General features: G+C 43.9%; 1 protein-coding gene across 1 annotated transcript; it reads right to left on the minus strand.

The window, feature by feature from the left end:
- Positions 1–642: 642 nt before the first annotated feature.
- On the minus strand, positions 643–19,041 carry ZNF786 (zinc finger protein 786). Its single transcript, XM_015095127.3, has 4 exons — positions 18,836–19,041; positions 14,148–14,274; positions 4,933–5,085; positions 643–2,936 (listed from the first exon to the last, which is right to left on the minus strand). Exons 1-4 carry the CDS (start codon positions 19,001–19,003, stop codon positions 1,102–1,104), a joined length of 2,283 nt encoding a protein of 760 aa, XP_014950613.3. The 5' UTR covers positions 19,004–19,041; the 3' UTR covers positions 643–1,101.
- Between the last annotated feature and the right edge of the window lie 1,355 nt (positions 19,042–20,396).

A 20,396-nucleotide genomic window follows, 5' to 3' on the forward strand; every position in this document is an offset into this window, starting at 1 on the left:
AATGGGGTGTTTTCCTGTATTTCTATTTGTATTATGTTACTTTGAACGTTTGTTTGAAAACTCTCTACACAGAACTGTTGTTGCCTGTCATGCTTCCTGCTTAGCTTTATTACTTTGTCTTAACTCAAGACTTTAGTCATCTGCCTAGAAAGTCACTCCTGGAAATCTCGTTCACTCTCAGGTGCAAATAGCATCTGTGTTCTGGAACTCCCAAACCTACCTCCTGTCTCCATTTCTTATATAAGTTCTAGTCTGGGGGAGGAGGAGGTAAATTAGGAGTTTGAGATGAATATATACAGCAAAAAGAACCTAATGTATAGCACAGGGAACTATACTCAATATTTTGTAGTAACTAATAAGGGAAAAGAATCTCAAAAAATAGACACACACACATACATATATATGTATGTATAACTAACTCACTTTGCTGTACACCTGAAACTAACACATTGTATATCAACTACATTCCAACTGAAAACAAAAAACAAACTCTAGTCCCACATAACTTAGCACCTTCAGTTTTTTCTTCAACCCAGCTTAACCAAAATTTTCTTAAATTATCATCTTTTCCTTAAGGGTAACTATGCATAATCACTGTGGAACCTGCTATAACACTTCAGCATTCACATCGACACATCCCAATTCAGAGAACTCATTTTATTGCTATTGGCTTCAAGTAAATGATTTAAACCAAACCCAGTATCATTTCAGACCTGCAACAAAATTCACTGGATTGAAACCCCTGCTTATGTTCATACCATGAAGAGAAGAGCTGACATTTAACAGTCACCCCATGCTTTTGAGAACAGTACTGGAGGGCTTTCCGGCTGCCTAAATTCAAGTCGGGATTTCAGAGTTAGCTTATTAGCATGTCATGGGAAATTACCCCATAAGATGGTGGGAAGAACACATACCTGTTTTTACCAATGGATTAAAAAATATATTAAATAGCTGGTGATGTTTTAAATGAGAGAATCTTCGTGGTTTCTCCTACTCCTAACTTGCATTCCATTCTTGCTCTGTCTTACCAGATGTGGGGTTCGGCTATGGCTTCCCAGGCAACACCAACCCTGCTGAACACTTTGAGTGCCCTCCTCAGCCTCAACTCCAGTCGGCCTCGATCATCGCAAACAGCTGGCTGAGCCTTTTCTTAACGTCAGGCTCTCTGCGGACACGGCAGGATTTCGTGTGCACTCGCACGTGTTCGGCCAGTTTCGACTTGTAAATGAAGCCCTTGCCGCAGTCTGCACAGGCAAACGGCCGGTCGGGCCGGTGGATGCGCTGGTGCCGGAGCATGTGGCCCCTTTCCCGGAAGTTTTTGTCGCACTCGGGGCAGCGGAAAGGCCTCTCCCCGCTGTGCAGGCCCTGGTGGCTGAGCAGCTGCGCCTTCAAGCGGAAGCGCTTGTCGCACTGTGGACACTGGAAGGGCTTCTCGCCTGTGTGCGTCCGGACGTGCTCCACGAGCTTGGACTGCTTGGCGAAGCCCTTGCCGCATTCACAGGAGAAGGGCATCGGGCCGCCATGCAGCAGCTGGTGCGCCTTCAGGTCGGCCTTTACGCGGTAGCTCTTACCACAGTCGGGGCACGGGAAGGGCCTCTCGCCGGTGTGCAGGCGCCGGTGGCTCCGCAGCTGCCCCTGGAGGCGGAAGCGGCGGCCGCAGTCCGAACAGCCAAAGGGCCGCTCGCCGCTGTGCACGCGGAAGTGCTCAGCCAGCTTGGACGGCCGCGTGAAGCCCCGGCCGCACTCGGCGCACTGGAAGGGCCGCTCGCGGCTGTGCGTGCGCTCGTGCGCCTTCAGGATGCCTTTGAGGCGGAAGCTCTTGCCGCATTCGGCACAGCCGAAGGGCCGCTCGCCGCTGTGCACCCGCAGGTGCTCGCGCAGCTTGCACGGATGGGCGAAGCCGCGGCCGCACTCGCCACACGCCAGCGGCCTGTCACCTCCGTGCCGCAGCCCGTGGGCCCGCAGCGGGCTCCTCAGGCGAAAGCCCAGGCGGCACTCCGGGCCTGAGCAGGGCGGCTCGTGCGAGGGCGGCTGCCGGTGGAGCCGCAGCCGCCCGCATTGGCGGAAGGCCCGACCGCACTCGGCGCACCGGCAGGGCCGCTCCGCGCTGTGCAGATGGGAGTGATCGGAGAGGCCGCACCGCTGGGAGGGACGCCGGCTGCACGTACCAAAGGAGCACGGCCTCTCCCCTCCGGGACCAGGCTTGAGGGCCTCCGGCTCCCCAGCCCAGCGGCCACACTCCTGAGCAGCCAGGTTCGAGCTCGGAGGGAGCTCGGCCCGCTCAGAGGCCGCCCCGGCGCCCTCTCTCGGGGAGACTGGCCTCTCCACGCCCGGAGGGGCCCGGGAGGCACTCTCGATACAACCGGCGTACGGAGGCGGCCTTGACAGCGTCAGGCGGCGGCCACACGTTTCTCCACTTTCGAGGCCCAGCAGGTGGCCCTCCTCAGCCCGGACCGCCAGGGAGCCAAGTAAGCTTGGCTTCCGGCGGAAACCCCGCCCACATCCCGGGCAGCGGAAGTGAGTCTGGCTCCGAGGCTGCTGCGCCTCAGGTTGTTTGCTGAGTTTCTTCCAGGCCTTCAAGTGACTCCCCTGGTGCCGCTCTAAGAGGTTCTCATTACAAAAGCTTTCCCCACAAAAGGCACAAGACTGCTGGAGGCCCTCCCCTGAGGCGGTTTTCTGGAAGCCTGGGAGACCCAGGGCCCTAGGGCTGGCGATTCTATCTCTTTGGATGGGTTCCCTGGAGCTGTGGACCGCTGGGAGCGGAGCCCAAGTGTTATGTCTCTGTGGGTTCACGAGGGCGACGGCTTGGTCAGGCCTGAAGGAAACATCTTCACTTTTTTCTGATAAGGGTTCACAGGAACGGTGGCTCTGAAGAGGATCTACTTGGAAATAGTAATGAGCTTTTTCTGAACTCACAGCTCGTTGGTTTCCTGAAACTGAAAACAAGATTCAGTCAGTGTCCCAGCCTATGTCATGGCTAAGGCTTTTGTGGCCAGAAGCGGTAATCTGCGGTGGCCCAGGAGCCCAACTTTCACTGAATTAAACCAGCAGCTCCTTTCAGTGGTGGTCAATTTCATGACCAGGAGAATCATGAGCCCTAGTTTAGGACTAAACTGAACAGACCTATCTTAGAATACTATTGAAAAAAGGACACTTAGGTCACAAGTGTAGGGCCTAGGCTCTGGCATCAGACTGGGTTCAAATCCAGTCTTTTCACGGTGCTGCCTTTGTCAAGCTAATCTCCAGCTTCAGTTCCTTTTCCTGTTAGAAATGGAAAAAGCAATACATAACTGTTATGAGGACTGTATGAATTAATGTGTGTAAAGTGTTTAGTGTGGGCTTGGGATGCTGCAGGTACTCTGTAAATGTTCACCATTATTATGACCTGGGGACCACCAGTCTTGTCCCATTTGGATGTGCAGACATTCAAATGATGACGGTAATGTTCCTGGCAGCATTTAGCCCTGGCTAACACTATGGTTGCACTTCCCAAGTGGCTCAGTTATATAGAACCCGCTTACCAACAAAGGAGATGTAGGTTTGATCCCTGGGTAGGGATCTCCTTCCTGGAGAAGGAAATGTCAACCCATTCCAGGGTTCTTGCTTGGAAAATCGCATGGACAGAGGAGCCTGATGTGCTACAGTCCTCAGGGTCACAAAAACGTCAGACACAGCTTAGAGACTAAACACCACCACTCACTCTAGTACCCTTGCCTGGAAAATTTCATGGACAGAGGAGCCTTGTAGGCTGCAGTCCATAGGGTTGCAAAGAGTTGGACACGACTGAGCGACTTCACTCACTCACTCATAGTTATATGTAATCCATGAGCTGTCCTAAGACCAGCTGTTCCTCCCTCCTCACCTCTATTCCTATCAATCTTGTAAAAAGGTTTCTTAGAAGAACTGATAACAGAGGTAAAAAGTGAAATAATTTGTGAGTAAAACTCTTTACTCTCCTGAAAGAGGCAGCTAAAAAGTAAACTATTGACAAGATTTCTTGGAATGATGTTCCCATTTGACTTTCTCTTTCCTTACTCTGTTAAAGAATCTGCCTGCAATGCAGAAGACCCCAGTTCAATTCCTTGGTCAGGAAGATCCACTGGCAAAGGGACAAGCTACCCACTCCAGTAGTCTTGTGCTTCCCTCATGGCTAAGCTGGTAAAGAATCTGCTTGCAATGCAGGAGACCTGGGTTCAGTCCCTGGGTTGGAAAGATCCCCTGCAGAAGGAAAAGGCTACCCACTCCAGTATTCTGGCCTGGAGAATTCCATGGACTATATAGTCCATGGGGTCACAAAGAGTCAGACACGACTGAGTGACTCACTTTTTCCTTGCTCTAATACTGACTGTTAAGAATCCAAAAATCTTAGACTTTGTTATCATGACAAGAAACAGAGGAGTTGCTGATTCCCGCTGCCTTAAGAATAGCGCATATTTGCTGAACTCTTACTGTGTTGCCAGGTATCATTTTAACAATCTACATATATCAACTCATTTAATCCTATTATGTAAATACTTAAATCTTTATAGGTCAAGTGAAAGTTCCTGAGTTGTGTCCGACTTTTTGTGACCCCATGGACTATACAGTCCATGGAATTTTCCAGGCCAGAATACTGAAGTGGGTAGCCATTCCCTTCTCCAGGGGATCTTCCCAACCCAGGGATCAAACCCTGGTCTCCCACACTGCAGGTGATTCTTTACCATCTGAGCCACCAGGAGACAATGAATAACTTGCCCAGGAAAAGGCAAGACCCAGACTCAGGATCCAGAACCCATGATCCTAGCTACTGTGCTTTACTGCCTTTCTCTGGAATATACCAGATGTTAAGCCTCAGCTGAGTCAAACAGGAAAGCAACGCCAAAGAACTGGAAATAAGAAACGTGAATGTAATGTCTTAAGGACAGAACCTTAAGAAATCATCTTAAAACTCACCTGAAAATGACTGTCCTTCGATAACTGGATCAAAATGCAAATCAGCAGCGGAGAAAATTATGTTTCTTGATTCCTGTGATTCTCCCCATTTCTTAAAGAGCTCTCTCCCCTGCTCAATCCAGGATATTAGTTCTGGTTTGGGAAGTCCATTATCTGTACAGAAAAGTCAGATGGAGTAGTTTGGTTTCCTTGAGCACTAAATTTAGAAGCACAGTAAGTTGTTTCTAAATTTTCTAAATCTACACCTGGTAAAATATATGAGAAGAGATGGTTGAAAAATAGAGTATAGGTATACACAAAGAAGCAAAACTGCCCACATTTTGTAACACTGCTTCCTAACTGACTGGGACCTTTACATGAGTTGTATGTTTAATTTTGTTTTAGACCCTGTAGAGCTAGCAATGCTGCATTCTGTCATGGGTTTATTAAAACTCACAAGTAGTGTGCTTTGAGAATGCTGGAACAACACCTGAGACAACTGGCAATATCTTGGGAATACAGGGTATACAAAAATAAGAACAAGAATGACTATTCTAGGAAATTTCAATGTACATAGCTTCAGCTAAAACATTCTCTGAGGAGTACCTTTGGTAACATTACAATTACAACCGAAAACACAGTTGAATTCTGCTAGAATAGAAGGGGTTGCAATGAATGAACAAATGAAAATAGTTACACAATTCTCTAATATATGACCCTGGTCCCCTAGAAGAAAAGTTTACTCTATTTTCAAGTAAAACTTTCTTTCAATTATATATATATATATTTAAAAGAAATAAAGCCAGACACTGTTTCTACTGTTTCCCCATCTATTTCCCATGAAGCGATGGGACCAGATGCCATGATCTTTGTTTTCTGAATGTTGAGCTTTAAGCCAGCTTTTTCGCTCTCCTCTTTCACTTTCATCAAGAGACTTTTTAGTTCCTCTTCACTTTCTGCCATACGGGTGGTGTCATCTGCATATCTGAGGTTATTGATATTTCTCCCGGCAATCTTGATTCCAGCTTGTGTTTCTTCCAGTCCAGCGTTTCTCACGATGTACTCTGCATAGAAATTAAATAAGCAGGGTGACAATATACAGCCTTGAAGTACTCCTTTTCCAACTTGGAACCAGTCTGTTGTTCCATGTCCAGTTCTAACTGTTGCTTCCTGGCCTGCATATAGGCAGCTCAAGAGGCAGGTCAGGTGGTCTGGTATTCCCATCTCTTTCAGAATTTTCCACAGTATATTGTGATCCACACAGTCAAAGACTTTGGCATAGTCAATAAAGCAAAAATCTCCTGCTTTTTCCATGATCCAGCAGATGTTGGCAATTTGATCTCTGGTTCCTCTGCCTTTTCTAAAACCAGCTTGAACATCAGGGAGTTCATGGTTCATGTATTGCTGAAGCCTGGCTTGGAGAATTTTGAGCATTATTTTACTAGCATGTGAGATGAGTGCCATTGTGTGGTAGTTTGAGCATTCTTTGTCATTGCCTTTCTTTGGAATTGGAATGAAAACTGCCCTTTTCTAGTCCTGTGGCCACTGCTGAGTTTTCCAAATTTGCTGGCATTTTTGAGTGCAGCACTTTCACAGCATCATCTTTCAGGATTTGAAATAGCTCAACTAGAATTCCATCACTTCCACTAGCTTTGTTTGTAGTGATGCTTTCTAAGGCCCACTTGACCTCACATTCCAAGATGTCTGGCTCTAGATTAGTGATCACATCATCATGTTTATCTGGGTCGTGAAGATCTTTTTTTGTACAGTTCTTCTGTGTATTCTTGCCACCTCTTCTTAATATCTTCTGCTTCTGTTAGGTCCATACCATTTCTGTCCTTTATCAAGCCCATCTTTGCATGAAATGTTCCTTTGGTATCTCTAATTTTCTTGAAGAGACCTCTAGTCTTTCCCATTCTGTTGTTTTCCTCGATTTCTTTGCATTGATCGCTGAGGAAGGCTTTCTTATCTCTTCTTGCTATTCTTTGAACTCTGCATTCAAATGGGTATATCTTTCCTTTTCTCCTTGCTTTTTGCTTCTCTTCTTTTCACAGCTATTTGTAAGGCCTCCCCAGACAGCCATTTTGCTTTTTTGCATTTCTTTTCCACGGGGATGGTCTTGATCCCTGTCTCCTGTACAATGTCACAAACCTCAGTCCGTAGTTCATCAGGCACTTTATCTATCAGATCTAGTCCCTTAAATCTATTTCTCACTTCCACTGTATAGTCATAAGGGATTTGATTTAGGTCATACTTGAATGGTCTAGCAGTTTTCCCTACTTTCTTCAATTTAAGTCTGCATTTGGTAATAAGGAGTTCATGATCTGAGCCACAGTCAGCTCCTGGTCTTGTTTTTGCTGACTGTATAGAGCTTCTCCATCTTTGGCTGCAAAGAATAATCAATCTGATTTCGGTGTTGACCATCTGGTGATGTCCATGTGTAGAGTCTTCTCTTGTGTTGTTGGAAGAGGGTGTTTGCTATGACCAGTGCATTTTCTTGGCAAAACTCTATTAGTCTTTGCCCTGCTTCATTCCGCATTCCAAGGCCAAATTTGCCTGTTACTTCAGGTGTTTCTTGACTTCCTACTTTAGCATTCCAGTCCCCTATAATGAAAAGGACATCTTTTTTGGGTGTTAGTTCTAAAAGGTCTTGTAGGTCTTCATAGAACTGTTCAACTTCAGCTTCTTCAGCGTTACTTGTGGGGCATAGACTTGGATAACTGTAATACTGAATGGTTTGCCTTGGAAATGAACAGAGATCATTCTGTCATTTTTCAGATTGCATCCAAGTACTGCATTTCAGACTCTTGTTGACCATGATGGCTACTCCATTTCTTCTGAGGGATTCCTGCCCGCAATAGTAGATATAATGGTCATCTGAGTTAAATTCACCCATTCCAGTCCATTTTAGTTCGCTGATTCCTAGAATGTCAGCGTTCACCCTTGCCATCTCTTGTTTGACCACTTCCAATTTGCCTTGATTCATGGACCTGACATTCCAGGTTCCTATGCAATATTGCTCTTTACAGCATCGGATCTTGCTTCTATCACCAGTCACATCCACAACTGGGTATTGTTTTTGCTTTGGCTCCATCCCTTCATCCTTTCTGGAGTTATTTCTCCACTGATCTCCAGTAGCATATTGGGCACCTAATGACCTGGGGAGTTCATTAGGTGCTCCAAAATCACTGCAGATGGTGACTAGAGCCATGAAATTAAAAGACGCTTACTCCTTGGAAGAAAAGTTAGGACCAACCTAATAGTATACTCAAAAGCAGAGACATTACTTTGCCGACTAAGGTCCATCTAGTCAAGGCTATGGTTTTTCCTGTGGTCATGTATGGATGTGAGAGTTTGACTGTGAAGAAGGCTGAGCACTGAAGAATTGATGCTTTTGAACTGTGGTGTTGGAGAAGACTCTTGAGAGTCCCTTGGACTGCAAGGAGATCCAACCAGTCCATTCTGAAGGAGATCAGCCCTGGGATTTCTTTGGAAGGACTGATGCTAAAGCTGAAACTCCAGTACGTTTGCCACCCGATGGGAAGAGTTGACTCATTGGAAAAGACTCTGATGCTGGGAGGGATTTGGGGCAGGAGGAGAAGGGGACGACAGAGGACGAGATGGCTGGATGGCATCACGGACTCGATGGGCATGAGTCTGAGTGAACTCGGGGAGATGGTGATGGACAAGGAGGCCTGGCGTGCTGCGATTCATGGGGTCTCAAAGAGTCAGACGCGACTTGAGTGACTGAACTGAACTGAACTGATATTTAAAAGAACCAAAATGTACTTCATGGATTGCTAAAGGAAGATTAACGAAAGGTCCAGATCAGAGAAAGAGGATAAGCTGGGTAATGCTTTAGGGATAAAATGTCAGAGAGGAATCATGTATATGTGGAAACTGTGCCAGATTCGTCACTAGCCCTCTGAAATTTGACTTCAACCCCAAATTAATTCCAAGGTTCCTCTCATGAAAAAAGGAATCACTATCTTTTATTCAAATCCAAATACCTAGTCTCAATCTTCATCTGGGTTGATCTCTCTGCATCTTTTAAAATAAAACCATCTTCCTAAAAAAAAAATAAGAAAACAAGTCCATGTATAACCATGTCAAAAAGAATAAAATACTACAAATAAATTTAATAAAAGAAAATAAGATACAATAAAAATTATAAAATGTGGAAAGTAATTCTAAAAAGTCCTAAATAAATGAAATGATATGAATTGGAAGACTTAGTATTGTTAAGATGACAATATTCTCCAAACCCCATCTGCTTTTTCTTTTTAGGTAGAAACTGACAAACTGATGGTAAAGCAATGGTAATTAAAACAGTGTGGTACTGGCATAAGGCTAGACATAGAGATCATAGAAGCAGAATTGAGGATCCAGAAATAAACTGCCATTTATATGGTCAATTAGTTTTCCAAAGGCTGTCAAGATAACTCAATGGGGGAAAAGTACACTTTCCAAAAAATGGTGTTTGGACAACTGGATATTTATATGCAGAACAAGTTAGATCCCTACCTCACACCGTGTATAAAAAAATTAACTCAAGATGGATCAAAGAAGGGGAATAAAAAGGACAAAGACCTAAATATAAGCACTAAAACTATAAAATTCTTAGAAGAAAACATAGGAGTGAATCTTTGTAACTTTGGATTTGGCAATGGTTTTTTAGATATGACACCAAAAGCTCAAGCAACAAAAGAAAAAAATAAACTGGACTTTATCAAAACTTAAAACTTCTGTGCTTCAAGGACACCATCAAAAACAGACAACCCAAGAACCAGAGGAAATAGGCACAAATCACATATGTGATGTGGGTCTAGTATTCCGAAGAAATAGAGAGCTCTCATATCCCAACAGGTAAAAAAAAAAAAAACAAAAAAAAAAACAACCTAAAAAACGGGCCAACTATTAAGATTTGAATAAAAATTTCTCCAAAGAAGATATACAATGAAAAGATGCTCAACATGATTAACCATTTAGGAAATGCAAACCAAACACACAATGATACACCACTTCACATCATTTGATCTTGATGCTTGGAACATTTCTTTTTGGGTGGCACAGTAATCATGACTGGATTATTTTTCTTTCTCTATAGATTCAATTAACTGGTAACAATGAAAATAATGTAATATCTTGGATTAATGTTTTAGAAACACTGCATAGAAACTAGAAAGTTTGATTATGGTAATGAGACAGAATGTAAGTATTAGAAATGCTGCAACATAAAAGAAGTGGTCTGGCTGGCAGATGTTAGCAGGAGAAGCAGAGGGAATATCAGTTCAGTCAGTTCAGTCACTCAGTAGTGTCCGACTCTTTGCAACCCCATGAATCGCAGCATGCCAGGCCACCCTGTCCATCACCATCTCCCAGAGTTCACTCAGACTCACATCCATTGAGTCCGTGATGCCATCCAGCCATCTCATCCTCGGTCGTCCCCTTCTCCTCCTGCCCCCAATCCCTCCCAGCATCAGTCTTTTCCAATGAGTCAACTCATTGCATGAGGTGGCCAAAGTACTGGAGTTTCAGCTATAGCATCAGTCCTTCCAAAGAACATCCAGGACTGATCTCCTTTAGAATGGACTGGTTGGATCTCCTTCCAATCCAAGGGACTCTCAAGAGTCTTCTCCAACACCACAGTTCAAAAGCATCAATTCTTCGGTGCTCGGCCTTCTTCACAGTCCAACTCTCTCATCCATACATGACCACTGGAAAAACCATAGCCTTGACTAGATGGGCCTTTGTTGGCAAAGTAATGTCTCTGCTTTTCTATATGCTGTCTAGGTTGGTCATAACTTTTCTTCCAAGGAGTAAGCATCTTTTCATTTCATGGCTCTAGTCACCATCTGCAGTGATTTTGGAGCCCAAAAAAATAAAGTCTGACACTGTTTCCACTGTTTTTCCATCTATTTCCCATGAAGTGATGGGACCAGATGCCATGATCTTCATTTTCTGAATGTTGAGCTTTAAGCCAACTTTTTCACTCTCTACTTTCACTTTCATCAAGAGGCTTTTTAGTTCCTCTTCACTTTCTGCCATAAGGGTGGTGTCATCTGCATATCTGAGGTTATTGATATTTCTCCCAGCAATCTTGATCCCAGCTTGTGCTTCCTCCAGCCCAGTGTTTCTCATGATATACTCTGCATAGAAGTTAAATAAGCAGGGTGACAATATACAGCCTTGAAGTACTCCTTTTCCTACTTGGAACCAGTCTGTTGTTCCATGTCCAGTTCTAACTGTTGCTTCCTGACCTGCATATAGGTTTCTCAAGAGGCAGGTCATGTGGTCTGGTAGTCCCATCTCTTTCAGAATTTTCCACAGTATATTGTGATCCACACAGTCAAAGGCTTTGGCATAGTCAAGAAAGCAAAAATCTCTTGCTTTTTTCATGATCCAGCGGATGTTGGCAATTTGATCTCTGGTTCCTCTGCCTTTTCTAAAGCCAGCTTGAACGTCAGGAAGTTCACGGTTCACGTATTGCTGAAGCCTGGCTTGGAGAATTTTGAGCATTAATTTACTAGCGTGTGAGATGAGTGCCATTATGTGGTAGTTTGAGCATTCTTTGGCATTGCCTTTCGTTGGGATTGGAATGAAAACTGCCCTTTTCCAGTCCTGTGGCCACTGCTGAGTTTTCCAAATTTGCTGGATATTGAGTGCAGCACTGTCACAGCATTATCTTTCAGGATTTGAAATAGCTCAACTGGAATTCCATCACTTCCACTAGCTTTGTTCATAGTGATGCTTTCTAAGGCCCACGTGACTTCACATTCCAGGATGTCTGGCTGTAGGTGAGTGATCACACCATTGTGATTATCAGGGTCATGAAGATCTTTTTGTACAGTTCTTCTGTGTATTCTTGCCACCTCTTTGTAATATCTTCTGCTTCTGTTAGGTCCATACCATTTCTGTCCTTTATCAAGCCCATCTTTGCATGAAATGTTCCTTTGGTATCTCTAATTTTCTTGAAGAGACCTCTAGTCTTTCCCATTCTGTTGTTTTCCTCTATTTATTTGCATTGCTTGCTGAGGAAGGCTTTCTTATCTCTTCTTGCTATTCTTTGGAACTCTGCATTCAAATGGGTATATCTTTCCTTTTCTCCTTGCTTTTTGCTTCTCTTCTTTTCACAGCTATTTGTAAGGCCTCCCCAGACAGCCATTTTGCTTTTTTGCATTTCTTTTCCACGGGGATGGTCTTGATCCCTGTCTCCTGTACAATGTCACAAACCTCAGTCCGTAGTTCATCAGGCACTTTATCTATCAGATCTAGTCCCTTAAATCTATTTCTCACTTCCACTGTATAGTCATAAGGGATTTGATTTAGGTCATTTCTGAATGGTCTCGCGGTTTTCCCTACTTTCTCCAATTTACGTCTGAATTTGGCAATAAGGAGTTCATGATCTGAGCCACAGTCAGCTCCCATTCTTCTTTTTGTTGACTGTATAGAGCTCCTCCATCTTTGGCTGCAAAGATTATAATCAATCTGATTTCGGTGTTGACCACTGGTGATGTCCATGTGTAGAGTCTTCTCTTGTGTTGTTGGAAGAGGGTGTTTATGATGACCAGTGCATTTTCTTGGCAAAACTCTATTAGTCTTTGCCCTGCTTCATTCCGCATTCCAAGGCCAAATCTGCCTGTTACTTCAGGTGTTTCTTGACTTCCTACTTTAGCATTCCAGTCCCCTATAATGAAAAGGACATCTTTTTTGGGTGTTAGTTCTAAAAGGTCTTGTAGGTCTTCATAGAACCGTTCAACTTCAGCTTCTTCAGCGTTACTGGTGGGACATAGACTTGGATTACTGTAATATTGAATGGTTTGCCTTGGAAATGAACAGAGATCATTCCGTCGTTTTTGAGATTGCGTCCAAGGACTGCATTTCAGACTCTTCTGTTGACCATGATGGCTCCTCCATGAGTAAGAGAAATGCTGCAATATGAAAGAAGTGGTCTGGCTGGTAGATGTTAGCAGGAGAAGCAGAGGGAATATAGGAGAACTAATTATCTTATCTTTATAGACTAAAGGGATCAAGAGATACCAAGTTGATGAAACATGATCTAGAAGTTTATCATTTAAATTATAAAGGTCGCAAATAGAGGCACTAAAAAACTATCAAAATTTGAGAAGGAGCTAGAAGAAGGATAGTACACAGTAAGGATTTAATGCTGTCTAAACTAGATAAACTAAGAAACACAGGTGTAAGCATGATAGACTAAAGGAAACCAAAGTAAGGACTAATGCAGAAATGGTTAAAAGTTATTGCCTTTGAGGAATGAACTGAGTGGGGGCAGGGATGGGATGAGAGTGAAGCAAGAGACTTTTATCTTTCATTCTGAAGCTCTTCCAAACAGACTGATTTTTTAAAAAATCATATTTAATAATAAAGTTATAAAGACTAAGCAAAAAGACTAAAAGGAACACCATTAGAATAACTACCAGAAACAATTGCAGTTAAACAGCTTAGTGTGTATTGCCTTCTGAAATCACATTGCCAAAAAAGATAACATTAGCTTTCCTGAGGCATATGGACACGACCGTAAAAGCTGACAGGTAGGAACATCATCCTGGAGGAGGAACTGGCAACCCACTCCAGTATTCTTTCCTGGAAAATCCCATGAACAGAGGAGTCCAGCTAGTCCATGGGGTCGCAGAGTCGGGCAAAACTGACCACAGCACACACATACACACGGAGGAACATCATAGGTTAAAGATACACAGGGTAGTTTATGGATATGGGTAAGGCATGTGTCCGTGTGGAAAATCATGGCAACCTCTGAGTCTACAGTGATTAAAAGTCCTGCCATATATTTAGTCACCTCTGACCATGTTATATTACACAGTCATAAGTATTCTCATGTACCAACATCTACCCTTGAGTAAGGGTCAGCAATACTTACAGATATTAATGAAAGTCTCTGGGTAAAAGTGCCTTTCTGAGTTAATTTCTGAGAAACCTGGCAAACTGAGAAACAGGGGTTATCAAGTGATTGAGACCCCTAACAGGAGCCAGTTCCATGCGTTCAGTTCAGTTCAGTCTCTCAGTTGTGTCCGACTCTTTGCAACCCCATGAATCGCAGCACGCCAGGCCTCCCTGTCCATCACCAACTCCCGGAGTTCACTCAGACTCACGTCCATCGAGTTGGTGATGCCATCCAGCCATCTCATCCTCTGTCGTCCCCTTCTCCTCCTGCCCCCAATCCCTCCATGCATTAGCCAGAGTTAAAGACTTCTTACCTAGAGAGAGGAGAATCTCATAATTGGCTCTCATTACTTGCTTGTAAAGCTCCTTCTGCCATGCCTCTAGATTCTGCCATTCTTGCTCTGAGAAATAAATGGCCACATCCTCAAAAGTCAGAGGTAACTGAAATTATAGACATAATACATATACAGTCATTAGTTCAGTTGCTCACTCGTGTCCGACTCCTTGTGACCCCATGGACTGCAGCACAGCAGGCTTATACAGTCATTATTGCTTCAAAACCCCACTTCCTTGTCATCAATTTAAGAATTTCACAGTGTAGTATTTTTGTCTGTTAGGCAGCCTCTCCCTTGGAAACAGCTCCTCCCCTACTCCCATCGTGTGGTTCTGTTTGGTGACCACAACCACCCCTTCCACTTGTTTCTCTATGCTTCATCCAGCTCCGAATGCATATGTATAGAATGGAATTCCTTCATTTTTCCTTTAAACAAAAGTGGGAACAAATCACTGTGTAACTTCTTTCAATGTCATCTTCCTGAAAAGTGAAGGTGAAGTTGCTCAGTTGTGTCTGACTCTTTTGACCCCATGGACTGTAGCCTACCAAGCTTCTCTGTTCATGGCATTTTCCAGGCAATAGTACTGGAGTGGATTGCCATTGCCTTCTCCAGGGGATCTTCCTGACCCAGGGATCGAACCCAGTTCTCCCGAATTGTAGACAGACACTTTACTGTCTGAGCCACCAGGGAAGTCCTAGGTCAATTAATATAGGCAAAATCGGGTTTTTCTAAATTGCATTATTCATGGGTACACATACCCCACTGATGATACATATTTTCCATTTCCTTTATGAATTACCAACAATGCTCTGATATGCTTCTTTATATATGAGTGGTTTTACTTCTGCAGGAAAAGGCTGAAAATGAGAACTACTAAATCGAAGGATAGAAACGCCTTCTATTTACGAGATATCACTAGATTGCCTTCCAAAAAGAATCCAGCACTTAACTCTTGCCAATAAAGAGAGACATTTGTTTAAAGAGCTCCTTTAGAATGCTTTGTAGGGCCCACTTTAAAAATAAGATTTAGTGGTTTTTGGCTGTGCTGGGTCTTGGTTGCTGCGTGGGCTTTTTCTCTAGTTGCAGTGAACAGGCACTATTCTCTAGTTGTGGTGCTTGGACCTCTCGTCGTGGTGGCTTCTCTCGTTGTGGCGCACAGGCTCTAGGGTGCACAGGCTTCAGTAGTTGTGGTTCCTGAGATCTACAGTGAAGGCTCAATAGTTGTGGTGCACTGGCTTAGCTGCTCCGTGGCATGCGGGCTCTTCCTGGACCAGGGATTGAACCTGTGTCTCCTGCGTTGGCAGGTGGATTCTCTACCACTGAGCCACCAGGCAAGTCCAAAGGTGTAAAGGTTCTTTACATCTTTGCCAGCACAGATGTTCTTAAACTTCGCTTGTTTATTTATTGGCCTATGTGACAGGTAAAAAATTGTATTTCATTGTTTTAATTTGCATTCGTGAGACTCTGCAACCTTATTTCATATTTCAGCGGGGGGGGGGGGGGGGGGTTCCCCACATATCTTTGTGCATGCCTGCTCTCATCCTTGGCTCAGCATTTTAGTGGGCTTTTATCGTCTGAATTAACTTTCTTCAGTTCAGTTCAGTTCAGTCGCTCAGTCGTGTCCGACTCTTTGCGACCCCATGAATCGAACTTTCTTACATTAGGGTTAATAGATGACTTAGAAGACTTCCCCTATTCTAAAATTATAAAAGATATTCTGAAATCTTTGTAATGTTTTTTATGACTTTATTAGAATGAAATCTTTTTCCATCTGGGACTTATTTTTATATATATCATAACAAGAAGGGACAGAATTCTTTTTCCAAAGAGATATTCAGCTGTCATAAAACATAGTGACTAGTCTATTTGTTTACCATGGATTTGGGATCATTTTTTCATAAACTAGTTTTCCACTTATACTTGGTTATATTTTTGTTCCACTGGTGATTCTGTGTATTCTTGCTCCAATACTGCACTGTTTAATTCTTATAATTTTTATCAAATTATCTGCCATTTAAAGGGATATGGCCATCTCCAGTGAAGTCGCTCAGTCGTGTCCAACATCTACCACCACCTAGATCCTGATCTTTTAACTGGAGGATACTTGCTTTACAATGTTGTGTTGATTTCTGCTGCACAACATTACAAGTCAGTCATTTATATATATATGTGTGTGTGTATGTATATATATATATGTGTGTATGTATGTACACACTCTCATTCCATTGAGCCTCACTCACATCACCTCCCCTCCTTTTTTAAAGGAAATTGTCATGACTTTTCTTGTCTCTTTTCTCTTCTAAATAAACAGAGAAATACTATTGGGATTCTGATGGGAATATACTAAATATATAAATTTTTATTGAACTGGATCTCTAAATTATGACATCTTCCCATCCAGAAACATCTTTTACCTAGATTTTTTGTGTTAGTAAAATTTAATGTTTTCTTTGTACAAATCTTATATAAGTCTTGCCAGATTCATTCCTAGGAATTTCAGAGTTCTGGTTGCTACTATGAGAACTGAACCAAGTAGGAATATACAAAGTGCACACATACATCCCCTTAACACCTTCTAGCTGCCTTAGATTACCCTGTGGTGAACCCTACCTATTCCCACTTGGTGTGATAACCTTCCCTCTGAGTTCAGATAATGCTCCTTCACTACTTTACAGTAATTCTAAAGCTCCACCCCTTCTTATACCCACTTTTACAGGCAAACTTCAGATCAAGGAGTAATTTCGACTTGCAAGTCTTATTATTTAAGAAATACATTTCATCAGGCTAAAGTACTTCCTCTGATGGGTCTGGGCAAAGTAAATAGAAAATCTAGAAAAAATTTATCCTTCGAGGTGCCACAAAGAACATTCATGATTCATGAAAAGAAGTCAAAATATCGACATTAACAGGAGTTTGGAAGAAGTTGATTCCAACCATCATGGATAACTTTGAGGGGTTCGAGATTTCAGCAGAGGCAGTAACTGCAGATGTGATGGACGCATCAAGAGAACTAGAATTCAGAGTGGAGGCTGAAGGTGTGACTGAACTGCTACAAACTCATGATAAAAGTTTAACAAATTAGGAGAGGCATCTTATGGATGAGCAGAAACAATGGTTTCTCCAGATGGAATCTGAAGAATCTACTCCTGAAGATGCCATTTAGATTGTTAAAATGACAAGAAAGGATTTAGAATATCATAAACTTAGCTGATAAAGCAGTGGCAAGGTTCAAGAGGACTGACTCTAATTTTCAAAGTGCTGCTGCTGCTAAGTCGCTTCAGTCGTGTCCGACTCTGTGCTGTCTCGTAGACGGCAGCCCACCAGGCTCCCCGGTCTCTGGGATTCTCCAGACAAGAACACTGGAGTGGGTTGCCATTTCCTTCTGGTGAAATGCTATTAAATAGCATTACATGCTACAGAGAACTCATACCTGGAAGGAAGAGTCAATCCATCCCCCAAACTGCAGTTATCTTATTTTAAGAAATTGCCAGTCATGCCAACCTTCAGTAACTACCACCCTGATCAGTCAGCATCCATCAACATGGAGCAAGACACTCCAACATGCAGTAAGATTACAACTGCCTAGAGGCTCAGATGATGGTGAGGACTTTTAGCCATACAGTATTTCTAACTAAGGGTTGTACATTGCTTTTTAAGACATAATGCTGCTACATACTCAACAGACTATAGTGTAAACATAATTTTTATACACTGTGGGAAACCAAAAAAAGAAAAAGACTTCTTTTATTGTGATATTTGCTTTATTGCAGTAGTTCTAAAACCAAACCCAAACTATCTCTGAGGTATGCCTACATCTGTAATTTTCACTATAAATGTGTTGCATATCTTTTGCGTATGTAGGAATTACAGTTTTTGCTGAGATTATTTATTATATTTTTCAGTTTTGTTGTTGTTGCTATGTTTTATTTTGCTAAGGTCTTTAACAATACCTTACAAGTAATGATCTCATGAGTTCATTTAGCAATCAGCTATAGCCTTATGAAATGTATTTCTTAAGCAGTAAGACTTGCAGACAAAATTACTCCTCCATCTGAAACTTGCTTGTGGAACTCGGTGTAAAAACGCTCAATACGTAAATTTATAAAATACGGAAAGACATAAAATCTCAATTTCAACAAAACACTAAATAAAATAATGTATATCCTACTTAGGTCTTTATATTCGACTTCTATTCTTCCCAACGTGTCCTCCTTCCTTCTTACACTCAACACACTTCAACACATTAGGGTTTAATTTTGACCCTGCCAGCTATTATTTCAACCATTCAGAATCTAAACTTTAAAAAATAGTTATTCTAAATTCGGTAACTATAATGTAAAAACCGACTGAACTTTAACACCCAGCGCTGGCCGCACAAGAATTTTGATCCCTTCCGTCGTCTGGCCCCATCACTCACGGGCGCCCATGGCCCAGACTCTGCAGTTTCACGCTCGGCTTTGTTCAGGGTTTGGCCACGGAGGAGCGGAGGTCCCCGGCTCCGTCCAGGGTCCAGTCCCCACACCACGCGCCTAGCGCGACCCTCACACCCCGCCCACTGGTCCGCGTCCGCCGCGCGAGGACCCCAGGACGCTGACCCACCGAGCCGGAACCCGCGGACCCTCCCCGAGCCTGGGTCTGGGCGTCCGCGCGGGGGGAGCCCGTCTTACCGGAGCCGGCTCGGCCATGGGCCCTCGCGGTCCCACCAGGTGCCCGACCGGGCTACCGCCAAGCCAAGCTCCTGGTGGCCCCGCGGCACCTCCCCCGTGCCGGCCTCGCGCTCCGCTCCGACCCGCAGGCCCGGCCCGGGCGCGGTGCACGCTGGAACTCACAGGCATCTCCGCCCCACAGCGCCCCCTGCGGCCGGGAGGAGCGGGAGCCGCCCATTCTGTGCGGACCTGGCATCGGGTGCAACCTGGATGACCAGTCCCGGCAGTGTGTTGGGAGAGCCAGGGGAGGGAGACCGAGACAGAAAGGAGGTGCGGGGGTGAAATGCAACGTCAACTGCAAATGGAAGGAGAGGAGACTTGCTCTTTCATGAGATGGAGACAATGAGAGTTAGTGCAGGGGTTTGATTCCTCGCCAAAGCCTTCCCTAGTCAAGGATTATGTTCAAGGGGTTACCTGTGAAGTGGTCCCAGGAATCAAGTGAAGGAGGTGAGAAATCAAGGGGGATTAACGACCGGGTCTCCCCTGTGGGCAACTGGGAGTCCCTCTTGCTGGGGACTCAGGGTGCAGGCCACCCCTGAGAACAGTTCTGCCAAGGGTGAGGAGGCTCGGTATTCATCCTTAGGATGTCAGGCCGGGGCAAGGCATCGTTGACCCAATGGACTTAAAGTAGGAACACGATTCAGTCTGTAAAATCCAGGAAAAGGTCTATAACCTAAATATGAAATGGATCTTAAGTTTACTCTGCCTTTCACTTTTAAATGGAGTACAATCTATAAAAAGATTGAATCAGTGCTGTGCACCTGAAGCTAATATTGTAAATCAACCGTGCACGTGTCTGTGTGTGTGTGCTCAGTCACTACGATGTGTCCGACTCTCTGCGACCCCATGGACTCTAGTCTGCCAGGCTCCGCTGTCCACTGAACTTTGCAGACAAGAATACTGGAGTGGGTGCTATTTCCTTCTCCAGGGGATCTTCCTAATCCAGGGATTGGACCCACATCTCCTGTATCTCCTGTGTTGGCAGGTGGATTCTTTACTACTGAGCCACCTGGGAAGCCCAAATCAACTGTTCCTATCAGTTCAGTTCAGTCTTTCAGTCGTGCCTGACTCTGCGACCCCATGGACTGCAGCAAGCCAGGCTTCCCTGTCTATCACCAATTCCCAGAGCTTGCTGAAACTCATGTCCATCAAATCAGTGATGCCATCAACCATCTCCTCTTCAATGAGATTAGAATGTCCTTCCCTTCTCCTACTGCCTTCAATCTTTCCCAGCATCAGGGTCTTTTTTATGTCAGCCCTTCCCATCAGGTGGCCAAAGTATTGGAGCTTCAGCTTCAGCATCAGTCCTTCCAATGAATATTCAGGATTGATTTCCTTTATGATTGACTGGTTTGATCTCCTTGCAGCCCAAGGGACTCTCAAGAGTCTTCTCCAACACCACAGTTCAAAAGCATCAGTTCTTCTTTATGGTCCAACTCTCACCATAAATCGATTGTAGTTAACTGAAAAAAAAGATTTAAAACTTTTTCCATCGAAAGACATAATAGAAAAAACTATGTCA

Source organism: Ovis aries, chromosome 4, assembly GCF_016772045.2.
Source record: "Ovis aries strain OAR_USU_Benz2616 breed Rambouillet chromosome 4, ARS-UI_Ramb_v3.0, whole genome shotgun sequence".
NCBI classification, from domain to species: Eukaryota; Metazoa; Chordata; class Mammalia; order Artiodactyla; family Bovidae; genus Ovis; species Ovis aries.

Coding starts and splice junctions, on each gene's coding strand:
- ZNF786 (XM_015095127.3), bottom strand. CDS start 19,003: ATGCCTGTGAGTTCCAGCGTGCACCGCGCCCGGGCCGGGCCTGCGGGT. Junction 14,275..18,835: donor CCATGGCCGAGCCGGCTCCG/GTAAGACGGGCT, acceptor CTATAATTTCAG/TTACCTCTGACTTTTGAGGA. Junction 5,086..14,147: donor TGAGATTCTCCTCTCTCTAG/GTAAGAAGTCTT, acceptor TTTTCTGTACAG/ATAATGGACTTCCCAAACCA.